This window comes from Melopsittacus undulatus, chromosome 10 (genome assembly GCF_012275295.1).
Source record: "Melopsittacus undulatus isolate bMelUnd1 chromosome 10, bMelUnd1.mat.Z, whole genome shotgun sequence".
NCBI lineage: Eukaryota > Metazoa > Chordata > Aves > Psittaciformes > Psittaculidae > Melopsittacus > Melopsittacus undulatus.
Window position 1 is genome coordinate 22,258,741 of NC_047536.1, and position 16,902 is coordinate 22,275,642.

Genomic DNA, 16,902 nt, shown 5'->3' on the forward strand with positions numbered 1-16,902 from the left:
TACCGAGCCAAGCCCCAGACAGCACAGAGAGCACAGGCTGCTGCCTGCCCTATGTGGGAAGCTTTCCAGATGGGACAGCCTGTGATGGTCTTTCCTCCTGTTGTGTTTCTTCCTTAGTAAAGATTGGAAGTAGATCCCAGGCTACAGCAGAGCATGGGCGAAGGATGGCCCTCCTCCCTCTCCTATTCTGTAGGTTGATGGTGGCTGTGGGCTGGATTGTGCAATCAGGGCTTGCCCACAGTACCCAGCAAACCACAGTGCAGGGATTAGTGGGCTGGGATGCTCCAACTTGTATTTGGAAGCATTATAATTGTCTTTAGGAGGTATTTCATTGCAAGGCTTATTGCTGAGGGCAGAGCTGCACTGGCAATGATACTGCAGGCAGGTTTGCAGTGCTGGCCTTGATGTTGCTGCACCTGCATTGTGGATCCAGCATGAAAGACCTATGCATGGTGAGGGAAGGCACTCAGCATGCAGCCAGATGCACCAGCAGCAGATGCTCTTCCTTTGAGCCAGATCAGTTACAGATGCGCAGTCCAGCACCAAAATCAGCTCTTTGATCTTTGACCCTCAAGTAATAGAAGCAAAGAGGAAGCTCTCTGATTTCCTGCTGTAAGGGACCTCATCTCACGGTTTCATGTGGCAGATAGCTGAAAGCGATGCTCTTGCTCATGATGGGGAAAGGAGGAAACTGCTTGGATGCCAGGGCAGAGCCACCCTGGGCGCTGGTTCTCATTCCTGTGCTTTTCTTCTTTGTATTCTTGTTTCTTTCCTTGTTACACTTAAAAAGAGTTCAAGCTTGCATAAAGGATCAAGCAGGGAATTCCCTTTCAGGAGCTACTGGTGGGAAGGTATAGTGCCCTGTGCATGTCAGTGCAGGTATGGATGCACCCACTTGCTGCAGAGTACCAGGGAAGCCAGGAGTATAACCAGGTGTCAGGTGGGGTAAATCAAGTTTGTAAGCAGCAGATCCATTAGTAGCTTGGAATGGGATAATCCAGATGTAACCACGAGTTCTGATACCCCTGTCCTACACAGGGCAGGGGGCACAGAGCTTGTAGCAGTGGGGGTGTCCCAACTCTAATGCTGTTTCCACCAGGATCTCCTTCATTTCACAAACCCATGTGGACAGGGCCCTCAGTGCCATGGGTTAGTGGTGGCTTTGGCAGTACTGGGCTAAAGGTTGGACTTGATCTTACAGGTCTTTTCCAACCTGGCTGATTCTATGAATTACATGAGAAATGAGGGGGTGTGTTTATGGATTTCTGCATCACAGGAGCCCTCCTAATGGTGTTGCTGAGGAAGGGAGAGCAGTGGTTAGTTTTAGCTACAGTGCAGTACATACTGTGTATGCTCTGGGCTGTTTGAGATGCTGAAGAAGTGAGGTTGCTGTTCCTGAGTTAGCTGGAGCCTGGCTGCAGTCCTAAGGGAGGACACACGATGGAGGTGCTTCCTGGCTCCTCCCCAGCACCCGTGTTGTGTTTCACTTGGCTGCATATACTCAAGGGAACACTTTTCCAGGCGCACTATCTGAGAGTGATACTGCTTTTCTTTCATGGATCACTGATGGCTCTATCCTGGCTGCCTTGGAGAGAGACCTGGGAAGGTGTCTCCTTCCTTCCTGCATGTGGGAGACCAAGTGAATGAAGTCATCTCACATCCTCCATTAATTTCCTGGTCTGTGGCAGTGCTACCTTGTTTGCATAGCTGAAGTGTTGTGTCACATTCAAAACAGCTGGTTTTTGGTAGCAAACTATTTCTTTGGGGATGTGGCATCCAGGGCCATCTCCACGTGCAGCTCTTGGCTCTTCTCCCCATCAGTGTGTCTAATGGCAAGGTCCTGCTGAACTAGCACCAGGGCTGCAGGAGCCAGAGCTGGTTCATGGAGAACCACAGAGAGGATGATGCAGAGGAGACATAGCACTGACAGAGATACAGGGGTATATTTATATATGACCTTGGAAAGTAAGCCAGCCCTTGGCATCCCATCCCAGTCAATCAGATGGGAGGTATTTAAGGGTTGGGTGTTGCTGCACAACAACATTGGCCCGTGTTTCATGCAGACATATCTGCAGGCACAAGTACATGTGAGCAAGGGTGCTGTGCCATCAATCCCAGCTTGCTCTCAGCTTTGTTTCTCTGGACCCTTCTTGTCTCTCTGAAAATCCCATGTATTTCCACTGCATGCACTCTGTTGCTTTCAAGTGTACTATTTACACAGGGATGGGGACTTCGGACTAAATTTTCCTACTATTGGAGAACTTTAGTCCAGGATTGGATTTCTGGGCTTTGGTTACTCTGTGCTCAGAAGGGCAGGGGAGGACATACATATTGCCCAAAGCAGTACCTCTGACTTTGCAGTGTCCTTCTCACCTTGTAATGCTTGTACACTAACAAATATTACCTTGTTTTCCCAGGGAAGGGAATGAACCTGGGGATTCCATGAAAATCACCTACAGCGAGTTGCTGCACAAGGTCTGTCAGTTTGCCAACGTCCTCCGCAGCCAAGGTACGCTGTGTTGGCTACTTGGAAAGCATCGGAGCAGGGCTTTGGAGGAGATTGCACCCATTCTGTGTGTGCTCGCCAGCCTGTTGAGTCATTTTGTGCAAAATCATTGGCTTCTCTGTCTGCTCCCGCAGTTGGTGGGTGCAGCTTTGCTCCACAACACACTTTTGGAGGTTGATCTCTGGCTGTGAGTGTGAAAACTGATTCCGTTTTTACAGCTGGTGGTTATGGCAGCTGTACAAGGAAGAGATCTGTGCTCCAGACTTCCTGCTCTGGGATTTCCAGTGAGCAGCAGGCATTGGTTGCATTTCTGCTTCCTTCAAGGGGCTGTGTCCTGGGAGAACTTGGAGTCTTTGCAGTCATCTTAGAATCATAGAATCATAGGAATCACAGAATAGTTTGGTTTGAAAAGGACCTTAAGCTCATGCAGTTCCAACCCCCTGCCATGGGCAGGGACACCTCACACTAAACCATATCACCCAAGGCTTCATCCAGCCTGGCCTTGAACACTGCCAGGGATGGAGCATTTACCACTTCCCTGGGCAACCTGTTCCAGTGCCTCAGCACCCTCACAGTAAATAACTTCTTCCTTATATCTAACCTGAAGGTTCCCTGTTAACTTAAACATTAACTTAAACCTGTTACCCCTAATGGCTCTTACAAGAGCTTCCCTGAGGTCTTACAACAGCTCCTACAACAGCCATTAGGTTTGAAAGGCAGAACCCAAGGCTGGCTGGCTCTAAAACTTGAAGCTTTATTGTATGCATGTAACTGTTGAGTTTCAACCATCAGTTTTTTTCTATACCCTGTTCTTTTGACATGTGTCATATTTGTTTTTAAAAGTCACGTTCCTTTTGCCTCCCCAGGTGTGAAGAAAGAAGACCGTGTTTCCATCTACATGCCAATGATCCTGGAGCTGGTTATAGCCATGCTTGCCTGTGCCAGGATTGGAGCTCTGCACACCATTGTGGTAGGACCCAGCCCTTTGAGGGGGGACCAGCTCTTGTTCTGGAAAGAGGAGCTGCAGGGATGGGTGCAGACCATGAGATAGATGCATGGAAACTAGGTTAAGGTGCTGCTGTTTCTTAGACTTTTTCTGCATTAACTGTGGAATAAGTTCCTTCAGCTCTTTCTATCCATGCCTGGTGGTATCATTTGCCATGGGTGAAATGCAGGGCTGCTGCTGGGTGTTCTGGGTTGAGGGTTTTGTGTGTCCTTGCTGACTTGGTTGTGTGCTCTGTCAGTTTGCAGGCTTCTCAGCAGATTCCCTTTGCGAGCGGATTGTTGACTGTGGTTGTTGTCTCCTCATCACAGCAGGTAAAACATTCATCTGTGCCTCTGAGACACTGTTGTTGAGGTACAGAGAAGGGCAATGAAGCTGAAGCAGGGCCTGGAGCCCAAGTGTGATGGGGAATGGCTGAGGGACCTGGGGGCTTCAGTCTGGAGAAGAGAAGGCTCAGGAGGGACCTGATGGCTCCCTACAAGTGCCTGACAGGAGGATGGAGCCAGGAGGGGCTCGGCTCTGCTTCCAAGAGGAAACGGCCTCAAGCTGCACCAGGGCAGGTTTAGATGGAGCTGAGGAACAATTCCTTCCCCAGAGGGTGCTCAGGCATTGGAACAGGCTGCCCAGGGCAGGGCTGCAGTCACCATCCCTGCAAGTGTTCACACACCATGGAGAAGAGGCCTCAGTGCCATGGGTTAGTGGTGGCCTTGGCAGTGCTGGGGTAAGGGTTGGACTTGATGATCTTAAAGTGCTTTTCTAGCCTGGCTCATTCTGTGATTCTACCATTGCTTGTCTGAAAGGAGTTGACTTTAAAGCCAGATACTGTGGAACTGGCAGAGGAAGGGGCAGTGCTGCGGCTGAGCTGCCACAGGACGGATGTGCTGCTTGTAGCTCTGCTCGAGAGCTGCTTTCCACCCTGAAAACACAGGGAAGCACTGAGCAGCCCGCCCACTTGGGCCTGTATAGCATGATGTCACCAGCTGCTAATAACATGTTCCTAAATGCTTCTCATCTGTGTTCCTCTCAAAACCAGCCAGATGTTTGCAAGATGTATCATTTAGGGAGCAGTCCTTACATGAGAATTCCCTCCCTTCCCAATTTCAGGGATATTTGTGCTGCACTTCTCAATCTTGTAAAGCCAAGGGATTAAGAAAATGGGAGTTCTGCATGTAAGCCCAACTGCATTTCCCAACTGGTTTTTGCAATGCTGCAAGAAATAGTAGTTTTATTAATAGATCCATGGCATGGAAAGGACCCACTAAGATGCAATCTGTGTTCTGGCTGTGTTGGATTGTTTCCCGAAGAATATTCCCAGCAGACTTGTCGGGTCAAATTGGAACCTCTCTCAGGGAAGGAGTTCCACCATTTCTCTTGACATTTGTTTTCTCTAGGCTAAAAGGGAATGTTAGAAACCTTTCCCTTCAACTGCCTGTCTGCTTTCCTCACTTCAGTACATGGGCCCTGCTCTGCCCTCCTGGAGCTGCCTGTTGCTTCCAGATGTCCCAGGCTGCCTTGGTGCTGAAGCCCCTTTAATGTTCTCCTTTCCATTTTGCAGATGCCTTCTATCGAGGGGACAAGCTGATCAGCTTGAAGCAGATTGCAGACGAAGCCCTCCAGAAATGTAAAGACAAGTAAGTTTGGGATTTAAGGGTGCTGGGGTGGGACTCTTCATTAGAGACTGTAGGGACAGGACAAGGGTTAAAACTTAAATAGGGGAAGTTTAGATTGGATATAAGGAAATTCTTTACTGTTAGGGTGGTGAGGCACTGGAATGGGTTGCCCAGGGAAGTTGTGAATGCTCCATTGCTGGCAGTGTTCAAGGCCAGGTTGGATGAAGCTTTGGGTAACATGGTTTAGTGGGAGGTGTCCCTGCCCATGGCAGGAGCTTGGAACTGCATGATCTTAAGGTCCTTTCCAACCCTAACTATGCTATGATTCTATGATTCCCTTCTAAGAAGGGCATTGCTGCTGTGGAATCTGCTCCTTCACTATGGGTGGTGGGCAGACTCTGCAGCAGTTCAGACATGAGCTGCACTACATTCATGAGTCTTTTGGAAGTAATATAATGCTTCAACTCCCTCATCTTAAAAATACCTTCTTTTAACTTTCCTCTTGTCCATTCTGACCTCAAGGCCCACATATTGGATGAGAGGATGTGCTGGAGCCAAACTGATCCACTGTCATTACAGCCCATGGCCTCACTTGCCTTCCTTTATCAGGGAGGCCAAGAGGACTGAATTACATTGTTCACCTTCCTTACCTTTATTCACTGTTGTGAATACCCCACCCCTGGTAGTGCTCAAGGCCAGGTAGGACAGGGCCTTCAGCAGCCTGGTCTGCTGTGAGGCAGCCCTGCCCATGGCAGGGGTTTGGCACTGGATGATCTTAAGGTCCTTTCTGTCCAATACCATTCTATGATACTGTGGCAGATCGCCCAGTTGTGCAGCAGCAGCTCTTGGAGTAGAGGGAATAATGCAGTGCCAGTTGTGAACAGATGGACACAGTGCCTTGGGGCATGTCAAGACGAGGCTTAAATCTCGCTCCAAAGCCACTAATTCAATAATAATATAGTAAAGCAAGTTTGGGAACTGGCTGTGTGAACAGGAACAGGCATTCCAGTGGCCATGCACAATGTGTGTGCAGGATCAGGGCCTGGCTGTGCACAAGCCTATGGTGAAGCTACTTTATTTTATTGAACATCTTCACTGAGCTCCTGTAACCATACAGAGATAGACACATCTACCATCAGATCTTACAGAAAGGGAAATGATCATGGTGAAATGACTTTGCCGTGCTTATAGACAGTATCTGCATAGCTTGTACAAGACTGAATGTGGTCTGATAAGTTAGATCAACCATGGACATCTATGGCAGATAGTCTGTGCATGTTAGAAACTCAAACTCTTAGAGCATTTCAAACTCGAGAACTTAAGTTTGTATGTCTGTAGAAGTAGGGACCTGGGAAGACAGGGGTGATTCTGAAGTTGCCAGTTACCTGATGGAGACAGGGTGGTGGTACCCTAAAAGGGCTGGAGGGAGAAAAGGGCATTTTGTTTGCATTATAGGTAGGCTGCTTTCCCTCCTGAGGGGACAAATGCCTGCTCTTTTCTTTGATGTATAATCTGGCTTTGGAAGTATTTCCTCTTTCTGACTTAGTCAATCATGCTTATTGATGGGAGCAGCCACCTTCTGTCTCCTGGGTGCTGTGGGAGGTGTTCATTGTCACAGATGGGCAAATTTGGGATCTGCGAGGAATCTCCCCAGCAGTGACCTGTGAGAAGTGCTTGTGGGATCCCGTTTCCTGATAAATCCCCAGTGAGATGTGCACAGACCTTTCCTGTTCTCCAAGCCCTGTTCCTGTGCCTGGTGTCCTTTGGCAGTTCATGGTGCCTGGAGCCTGCATGGCAGCACATGCTGTAGCTCAACAAAAGCTGCTCAGAGCCCCCGCTCTGCCTCCAGTGCTGCTTGGGAAGGGCAGGCTTCGCCCTTGACCAGCCGGATCTGACAGCTCCTGCTTTTTAACAGGGGCTGCCCTTTGAAGAAGTGCATCGTGGTGAAGCACCTGGGAAGGGAAGAGACAGCAGTGGCTGGGACATGCAGCAAGTCTCCACCTCTCAAAAGGGTGTGCCAGGATGTACAGGTATGCTCCTGGGGCTGGGAGGCAAGATTTTATTGCTATGGGCCTGAGCCCAGAAAATCAGTCGGTGTGAAACCACCACACTGCTTCCCTGGATGCTTCTGTTGTCTGACTCCTGTTCCTGTTTCCTCCTTCATTGCTGTTGCGTTGAGAATGGTCTGGAAATGGTTCCTTTGTCTTAACCAGATCCTCTCTCTGTTTCTTCCTTTAACCCCATCAAGAGCTGCCAGCTGCAGGACCTCTGAGAGCACAGCAGGTCCATCCTCACTCTGAGGGTGCTGAGGTGCTGGCACAGGGTGCCCAGAGAAGCTGTGGCTGCCCCATCCCTGGCAGTGCTCAAGGCCAGGTTGGACATGGGCTTGGAGCAAGCTGCTCCAGTGGAAGGTGTCCCTGCCTGTGGCAGGGGTTGGAGCTGGATGAGCTTTAAGGTGCTTTTCAGCACGAACCAGTCTGGGATTCTATGAACTTCTGAAGCCACTAGGACAAGGACAAGATGCCTGTTTTCCTCCACATAATGAAGAACTTTTCCTTCCTACCCCTGTGTTTCTCTCCCTTTTTGTGCAAAGAGCAGTGCCCTCCTGCACTGTAGCTGTGACAGTGGCATTAGCAGAGTTAAAACACATTTGTGCTTGTGGTGTGGGTCCAACAGCCCTCCCAACAATCATGCACTGAGAACAGTGCAGTCTCTGTAGCTGGCACAGCAATTGCGTCAGCTGTCAGGGCTGGGGCTTTCCTTTGCATCTGAAACCAGATAAAAGGATGTAGGCCAGAGGCATGTGGTGAGATGGGGGTGGAAGGAGGAGAAGGTGTCCTGCAGCCCTGGCTGCTGCTCAGCTCCTGAGCAGTCCTGCTGCCTCCATCCACACAACAGGCAGGTTGCTTCCAACTGCCTCAGAGCTCCATGTCTTCTACCCATCTGTGTTAGGTGATGATTTGCATTGGGTCACCCCCAGACTGCTGCTTCTTCAGAAATGGGTTGTATTTGGGGAGTGCATTTGAGCTCTGGGCTCTGCTTTCCAAAGGGATGGTCTGTGCCCATTCCTGGAACAGCAAGTCCAACAGATTCTGTATCTTTGAGTTAATTTTCCTGGCTATTAAAGGCTGCTTTCCCTGGTGAATGCACTCTCACCATGCTGTTGGCCTGTGTAACGCTGTTGGTCGCCCTGTGGGCTATATTCTGGCTCTGTGCTCTGCACCCAGCTGGCCAATGTGCAGGGGTGGTCTCTGGGTGCCCAGGGAAGGTGATAGCAACAGGTGGCACTTTGCTCAGGGGCTTCTCCTGGCCTAGCCCAGGATCCAAATGCTCTCCAAGCTGCTGGGATGGTTTCCCAGCATCTCTGCCTGCAATTCCTGGTGTGGATCCTCCACTTCTCCACTTTGACATCCTCTGTGTGGATTTTTAACAGGGAAAAAAGACAGACAGCTCACAGAGACTCCATCCTAAGGTATTTACACCCATCACTGCCTTTCTTCTCATGGCACCTCCCTCTGCACCCCCTTCCTAACTGCTGTGATTGCACAGCCACACATGCCTTCCTAACCTAGCTACCAGCAGTTGCATGTTAATTGTAGACTCTACTCACTGCTTGGCCAGAGCTTCTCACAGTTTCAGGGTGAATACAGTGCCACCAACTTTGCTGCCAGAGATAAATCTGTGTCCATGAACCCCCCTGAGTGCATGTCAGGGTGCTGAGGAGGGGAGATGCACAGTTCCTGGGGTGTGCTGCCAGTGTGTCCATGATGTTCATCTCTCTGCCTTCTTAAGCAGCTCTTGCAGCAGACTCCCCTTTGTGGTGATGCCTTTGGGATCACCCACAGCTTCCTGGCTGCAGCAGCCAACCTGGAGCTCCAGACCCAACATCTGGACTCTGCCCATCCCATCCAAGGAGCTGCAGCCTCAGGACCCCATGAGCAGCAGGCAGAGGCAGGCCTGGCCTCCAGGGCTGGGTGCTGTGGTGTGTATCTCACGTCCTGAAATTTGGATGCTAAAATGAAGGGATCCTTCAAGGAGGGATGCAAGAAAGCAACTGCTGGATGGGCTGGTGGGAGCCTACCTTGGGCTTCTTTGACCCTGTGCTTTGCTTGTTGGTAGGGACAGCCTTTTAGAAGCTGCTTCCCCAGGTAAAGCCCTGGGCATCTCTGAGAGCTTTCCAAGCAGGCTCTGATATGCTGGGCTGTGAAGTGTCTGGTATCCCCTGCAGCACATGTGCTGGACCATGAACATCTTTAAGGCTGCAGAGAGTCACTGTGTGGCCCGTGGCTGCTCTCCATGCCCCACAACCCAGCTGAGCAGGCTGTAGCTCTTTTAGGAGGAGATGTGCCCCATGGGGGAGCTGCAAGGCCCAGGGTCAGTGTGGGAAGTGGAGCTCTGTGCTGGGGAGCTGCTGCCCCCAGACTGCTCTGAGGGAAGGTGAGAAGGTGGAGCTGGGTCATGCACTGTCCTGTGCCACCCTGGAGGGGTACCAGCCAGCGCAGCTCTGGGATTGACCTGTGACCATCAGCCAGAGGCCTCGGTGGCTCTGATATCCTCAAAGCATCCTCAAGCAGCAGCCTTTGGCAGCCAGTGCTGGGTGATGGTTCAGTGATGGAGCAGTCACTTCTTATGAGGGTAATTGCCTTAAAATCCAAATAACAGGTTTCTGGGGGTCTGCAGTGTGAGCCGAATCTGTTCCTATTTGTCTGGGCCATGCTGCCATCGGGGCCTCTGCAGTGCGTGTGGCTGTGCTCAGTGTTTGCTGCTTGGCTGCTTCATTGCAGCCCAGGAGGAGCATGTGCTGTGAGAGCACAGGGCAGCCCTCTTCTGGCTGCTGAGAGGGATTTATCAGCATTGCCAGTGCTTCAGGTGTGTGCAGGCTGTTTGAAGGTTTTCCTTGTAACTGTGGGCTGAGAAAAGGAGCTTCTGGAGTGAGAACTGCAGCTCTGATGCATGGTTTGCAGCAGGCAGCTCTGGGACAGAAGCTGTGCTATGAATATCTGTCTCAGTGGTCCATGAGAGGAATGAAGTTGGGGCCGCACCCTCAATGGCTTTGGGGTCTGTTTCTACTCTCCTGCTCTCCTCAGATCGCCTGGACCCCAGGTAGAGACATGTGGTGGCACGAGCTGATGAGTGATGCCAGCACGGACTGCGAGCCCGAGTGGTGCGACTCAGAGGACAAGCTCTTCATCCTCTATACCAGTGGCTCAACTGGGAAACCCAAGGTATGCTTCTCCCCAGCTCACCCCCGGAGCTGGGCTGCAGTAACATCTAGAAAGTGGCCAGGCCATGCTGGGAGGCCCTAGTAAGAGGAGCCACAGAGGTCTTAGAAAGGAGCTGTGCTGGTCATTCCATCACTCGGTGGACCAGTGATGTTCAGCTTGGCCTGGGAGGGTGAGGGCCCTGGTGGGAGCTTACCCTCACAGTTGTGTGCCTTCTTTTTGCAGGGTGTGCTGCATACAGTGGGTGGATACATGCTTTATGCTGCCACCTCATTTAAATATGTGTTTGATTACCAGCCTGAGGATGTCTACTGGTGCACAGCCGACATTGGTTGGATAACAGGTCATTCCTATATCACTTATGGACCCTTGGCCAATGGGGCAACCAGTGTGATAGTAAGTACTGACTGGTAGCTGGGTGCTTTGACTCCAAGTGGAGAATGTGGTGCTGAGCTGCATCCCTACATTGCTCTCTCATGAACATGCTTTTCACTTGCGTGCAGTGCCTTGGGATGTGCAGGAAAGGGTGGTGGTCCCAAGGAGGACATGGTGACAGCTTGGGGACAGCCAGTGTGTGCTTTTGGAGGTTAACTTCTCAAGTGCTGCCTGGTTTCTTTCCCTTACAAGTACAAGCCTTGGGGAGCCAGGGCTGCTGCGGGTTAATAGGAAAGCTGGACCAGGAGCAGGGAATGATGTTTTCTCTGCTGATGCTGATGGCACACCCTGCATTTAACATCTGTGGCAGTGTGCCACTGTAACTTGATCAGGGGGACAGAGGCCTGTGTCCTAGGCTCCCTGGGGAAATGTGAGCAGGAAAATCACTGTCACGTTGAGGGAGTCCTTGGGGTTCTTGGTACTTTTGATTTTGTTTCTGTCACTGTGTTTGGACCTCTTGCCACTTACCATGTGGGCACGGGTCATTTGGGCTGGTGGGTGGTACCACAGTGCCTGGGCTGCTGGGTGATTCGGGTGACATTTGCTAGGACACCTGTGATGGGTGATGCCCAGATGCATCCCCAAAGAAGCAGTAAGAGAGGTCCCTGGGTTGATTCCATGCATGGTGCCCCTGTCACTGCCCTGTCCCCTCTCAGTTTGAAGGTGTCCCCACCTACCCTGATGTTGGGCGGATGTGGAGCATCGTTGACAAGTACAAGGTGACCAAGTTCTACACAGCACCCACGGCCATCCGGCTACTCATGAAGTATGGGGACGAGCCTGTCAGAAAGTGAGTGCCAGTCCCCAGAGCATGGGGATTCCTGCACAGCCAAAGGCAGCAGTGGGGGAAAGGAGCCCCAGGTTCCTCTGAGCAGCAGCTCTGGGGCAGCAGCACAAGAGGGACGTGGAGCTGGTGGAGCAAGGCCAGAGGAGGCCATGGAGATGCTGCGAGGGCTGGAGCAGCTCTGCTGTGGAGCCAGGCTGAGAGAGCTGGGCTGGGGCAGCCTGGACAAGAGAAGGCTCCTGAAGGGGAGACCTCAGAGCAGCTCCAGTGCCTAAAGGGGCTGCAGGAAAGCTGGAGAGGGGGGCTTGGGACAAGGGCCTGTAGGGACAGGCCAAGGGGAATGGCTTTAACCTGCCAGAACAGGGGAGACTGAGCTGAGCTCTTAGGCAGAAGCTCTTCCCTGGGAGGGTGCTGAGGCGCTGGCACAGGGTGCCCAGAGAAGCTGTGGCTGCCCCATCCCTGGCAGTGTTCAAGGCCAGGTTGGACACAGGGGTTTGGAGCAAGCTGCTCCAGTGGAAGGTGTCCTTGCCTGTGGCAGGGGTTGGATGAGCTTTAAGGTCCCTTCAACACAAACTATTCTATGATTCCCCAGCAGATTTTCTGAGCAGATCAGCATCTTCTGCCTCACAGCAATATGTAGGCCATGTTTCTGTACCCCCAGCACTGATTTCATTATGGCACCTCTGAGCATGTCCTCTTCCAATGTAAGCTGCAGTTAAGTTCAGAGATTGTAGGTTCTCCCTGCTCCTGACCCAAAGCTCACAGGGGTGTGCTGGGCAGAGAGCTGCTCCTTGGCCCAGGGATGAGCAGAGCCAAGTGGGAGCTTGGGGTGGGAGACACCAGAATCACAGAGGTCTCCATTCTTCACCCATGGGAGAGGGCTGAGAAAGGTCTCAACCATGCCTGGAAGCTCCGCATACACTCTCAGGGTTAGCCCAAGGGCTCCTGTAGGCTCTGCTTTGCAGCAGGCTCAGAGCTGCTGTCCTCCATGGCCTGCTGAGCACCTGCCAGCCCCCTCCTCTCTGCAGGCACAGCAGGAAGTCTCTGAAGGTGCTGGGGAGCGTTGGTGAGCCCATCAACCCTGAGGCCTGGCTCTGGTACTACCGCGTGGTGGGAGAAGAGAGGTGTCCCATTGTGGACACATTCTGGCAGACAGAGACAGTGAGTGCTCACCTGGGTGTCCCTGGGGCCTCTCTATCCCTCGTGCTCCCTGCAGGGTGCTGGCAGCTTTGCCATGCTGTTTCTTTGGTTCTATGGGCACTAGTTGTTCTGCTTGCCCGGGAGACTCCAGGCTTGGACTGCAAGTGTTAGTTCCCCTTCTCCTCTTTCTTTCCTGGAGCTCAGACAGGCTCCAAGGGGAAACCTTCTCCATAGGGTCCCTTCCAAGGTCTGTTCTGGACCCTGCTGTCTTGCCCTTCTTTCTGTCCCCCAGCAGCTCCAAAGCTTTGTGCCCAAACACAGGCCCCCATCCCCTACTTTACCCTTCTCAAGGCCCTGTCTCCACAACTACCCTGAGCAGCCTGTGTCTGACGTGGTGTGATCAGAGCTGATGCAGACAGTGTGGGCCAGGCTGGCATGGCCCAAACTCACTGGGATTTCCCTCTCTTTGCAGGGTGGCCACATGCTGACACCGCTCCCTGGTGCCACCCCCTTGAAGCCGGGCTCTGCTGTGAGTACTGCTGCTCTCCTCCCAGGGGCAGGGGGGCTCCCCGGGGCACTGCAGCAGCAGATGGCACTGCCTGTACCATGGCCTGGTGTTTTCCAGCCTTCCAGGGTGGTTGTGGGACCATGGTACATGCAGGGAGGTGGTCCCATGTGCCATAGCCTCTGCAGAGCTGCCCTTACTCTGCCCTCCAGGGATTGCTCAGGGCTCACCTCCATGTCTCCTTTCTCTCTGGTCCCCATGGCAGACATTGCCTTTCTTCGGTGTGGTCCCTGCCGTCTTGAACGAGTCAGGGGAAGAGCTGGAAGGAGAAGCAGAAGGCTACCTGGTAAAGATGATCTCACCGTCCTCTTGTTCCTTCCCTGGACCTTCCTGGTACCATACACATGTATCTGGTTACTCTGGGTCCACACAAGGGACCCCCTTCTTGGGTGGTAGGAACTTAGTTCACTGTCATAACTTGCTGGGAGCTTTTTGCTGTAAATAAACTGATAACCATCAGCTGATGGTTAAATGCAGGAGGATGGGAACAATTTTTCATCCAAGCTCCTTCCCCCATGCCAAGCCTGGTGAGGCTTTCCCAGTAGATCTGCACTGGGCAGCAGGTGTGGAGGTGTCTCCTGGCTGTCTCTGGCATCTCTGACACTGCATGTTCATTGGCAGGCTGAGAGAGCTGGGCTGGGGCAGCCTGGATGAGAGAAGGCTCCTGAAGGGGAGACCTGAGAGCAGCTCCAGTGCCTAAAGGGGCTGCAGGAAAGCTGGAGAGGGGCTTGGGACAAGGGCCTGTAGGGACAGGCCAAGGGGAATGGCTTTAACCTGCCAGAACAGGGGAGACTGAGATGAGCTCTTAGGCAGAAGCTCTTCCCTGGGAGGATGCTGAGGCGCTGGCACAGGGTGCCCAGAGAAGCTGTGGCTGCCCCATCCCTGGCAGTGTTCAAGGCCAGGTTGGACATGGGCTTGGAGCAAGCTGCTCCAGTGGAAGGTGTCCCTGCCCATGGCAGGGGTTGGAGCTGGTCCCTTCCAACACAAACCAGGCTGGGATTCTGTTTCATCCTATGCAAAGCCTGTGTCCATCTCAGCATGGCAGAGCTTGGGCTGCTGGTGTTGCTCTCTCTGACTCAGGTGTGTTCTCAGGTGTTCAAGCAGCCCTGGCCGGGGATCATGCGCACGCTCTATGGGAACCACTCACACTTTGAAGCAACCTACTTCAAGAAGTTCCCTGGGTACTATGTGACAGGCGATGGTAGGTTGGGGAGCACACAGCTGCAGAGGCCTGGGGACAGCAGTCTCAGTTCTGGCAGGCAGTAGCTGGGTGCTGGCACTGCTCCTCACCCTGGCATTTCTGGTTATTTTTAGGTTGCAAGAGAGACAGAGATGGTTATTACTGGATCACAGGGCGAATGGATGACATGCTGAATATTTCTGGTAAGAAGTTTTGTCTTCAGTGGGGACCAGTGTGCTTTCTGACACTGCCTGAGAGATGCCTTGGGGGGGCACTTGCCCATCCATTCCTGACACTAGTTATAAATGCACCTTGGCTTATGGGGGCTGGTTCTGCGTCATGACTCTGCCCAGCAACCTGCCCTCCAGTGGATCTAACTGCTGGATCATCTTCTTTCTGAGACACGTGTCTGACTTGGTAGCTTTCTGCATCATTTCCTCTGGAGACAATGCACTGCAGGGAACGAACCTTCTGTAACCACTCAGAGGAGATCTGTAACCAGCCAAGTGCCTGTGTGCTGAAGTGTTTTGGGCACAGGGAATCACAGAGGTTGGACAAGACCATAGGGCTAATCTTGAAGCTGAATCAGGGAGCTTGGAGCTGTGTCTACAGAGGGTGGAGATTGTCCCACCTCTCTTGAGGGAGTCTGAGATTCAGCTACTTCTCAGCCCATCATTATCCATATACTGCATTTAATAGCTTCTTCCCTGGAGGCTGTAGTCTGTAGGTACTGTATACTGTAGGTATACACTGCTGGCTGTGATATACTGCTGTACTTGTCCCTGCATCAAACTAAATCCTTTTCTCTGACCAGCAGTGCTTGATCCTCCATCTGATCATTCTGGGGGTCAGCCACCTTCCAGTGGTTTTCGGTGGCAGCACTTCCAGGGTGGAATGTCAGAGTGCAGGAGCCGGGGTACAGGAAGGAGTTGTGCCCCTGCCCTGAGGTGTGAAGCATCACATCATCCCCACACAGCCATGAGCTGGGCAGTGCATGGCAGGTCCAGCCTCTTTTTCCTCTGCACCTTCCAGCTCCCCATGTGGGCCGGTCTCTTACCACATCCAGCTCCTTCTCAGCCTGTGCTCTGTGCTCCCATGGCTGTAAGCAGTTCTGGGGCTGGTCAAGAAGCCCAGAGGTGGCAGTGGGGGCAGTCAAGGGAGGTGGCCTTGCTCTGCAGGTGGCTGATACCTGGCAGCCTTTGGGGTTTCTCTCTCCAGCCTTCGTCTTTTCTCAAGCACATGGAATTGTTGCTCTCAAACCCATAGTTTAGGGCCTTCTCCCTCCTCCTCCCAGCAGCTGGAGGCTGCAGGACATCACCTCACCCATGCAGGTCTAAAACTCTGCCTCTCTTTGCTCCCAGGCCACTTGCTGAGCACGTCAGAGGTGGAGTCAGCCTTGCTGGAGCACCCGGCTGTCTCGGAGTCTGCAGTGGTCAGTCACCCCCACTCCCTGAAGGGAGAGTGCCTCTACTGCTTTGTCACCCTGAGGGTTGGCTATGAGTTCACCAAGAGCCTGGAGGATGAGCTCAGAAAGCAAGGTACCACCAGCCAGGCCTGGGGAGGTGCGGGATGGGTGCTGCAGGGTTTGGGAGTGTGGGGAATGCAGCAAGGACAAGTGTGACAAGGTGCACCTCTGAGCAGAGCATGGCTGGCGAGCACTAAAATTAGTTCTGGAGTCTCTGGCTGCACATGTGATGCCCTCTGGACCTCCTGGGATGGGAGCTGGCAGCTCTGTGAAGGACTGGGGTGCCCAGAGCCTTGTTAAGCTCTTCTGTGTGGGTACGGCTCCCAGTGGCTCCCCTGGGCACATCCTGACTCGCTGAGACGGTTGTTGGGTGCTCTGGAGTGTTTGTGCTCTGGTCTCAAGGGAGCTCTTATTTCATGGCCACATCAGACCTGAAATGGACCCTTGGCACTTTCCTGTCTGGATGAACCCAACATCAAATCAGCCCTTGCTCTGTCAAAATGGTGTTTAGTGCTGGCTGTAGCTATTGGAGAGGTCTCCTGAGGATGGAGAGGATGAAAAGATGAGTGCTGCTGCCTATGGCAGGACGTGCTTATGGCCCCATTGGCATTGCAGGTCTCGCTGCCCCCCCCCAGCAGCCTGAAGGCATGGGTGCAGCAGCCCTGAGCCCTGCCCTGCAGCTGGGCTGTGCATGTCATGGGCCTCCTGCCTCAAAAGGGAGCTGTGTGGTGCCTCATCTTACCTGCATTTAAAATCTCTTCTTCTTTGTAGTCAGAGACAAGATTGGACCGATCGCAACGCCCGATTACATCCAGTATGCCCCCGGCCTGCCCAAGACCCGCTCAGGTAAGGGAACCAGCCCTCAGCTGCTTGTCCAGGGACACCCAGAGTCAGGGGGGAGCAACCTCAGGGCAAAGAGGATGCTGCAGGTCTGGGCACTCCCTACTCGTGCTGAGGATATGAGGAGATGCTGACTCTGCTCCCCTCTTGTG

The 16,902-nt window shown here is 52.7% G+C and overlaps 1 protein-coding gene across 2 annotated transcripts in view; it reads left to right on the plus strand.

Moving 5' to 3' along the window:
- ACSS2 (acyl-CoA synthetase short chain family member 2) overlaps positions 1-16,902 on the plus strand; it is a 35,532-nt gene that overhangs the window by 17,069 nt on the left and 1,561 nt on the right. Inside the window, exons 3-18 of one of the 2 annotated variants that reach the window (XM_005147579.3) lie at positions 2,418-2,509; positions 3,373-3,476; positions 3,751-3,823; positions 5,065-5,140; positions 7,035-7,149; positions 8,553-8,591; positions 10,207-10,344; positions 10,567-10,737; positions 11,433-11,566; positions 12,589-12,721; positions 13,173-13,229; positions 13,471-13,551; positions 14,358-14,466; positions 14,580-14,648; positions 15,807-15,983; positions 16,682-16,756. In XM_005147579.3, coding sequence (XP_005147636.2) covers positions 2,418-2,509; positions 3,373-3,476; positions 3,751-3,823; positions 5,065-5,140; positions 7,035-7,149; positions 8,553-8,591; positions 10,207-10,344; positions 10,567-10,737; positions 11,433-11,566; positions 12,589-12,721; positions 13,173-13,229; positions 13,471-13,551; positions 14,358-14,466; positions 14,580-14,648; positions 15,807-15,983; positions 16,682-16,756 — 1,643 coding nt within the window. The remainder of the gene's footprint in view (positions 1-2,417; positions 2,510-3,372; positions 3,477-3,750; positions 3,824-5,064; positions 5,141-7,034; positions 7,150-8,552; positions 8,592-10,206; positions 10,345-10,566; positions 10,738-11,432; positions 11,567-12,588; positions 12,722-13,172; positions 13,230-13,470; positions 13,552-14,357; positions 14,467-14,579; positions 14,649-15,806; positions 15,984-16,681; positions 16,757-16,902) is intronic. The other variant, XM_031047661.2, reaches the window with a different exon arrangement.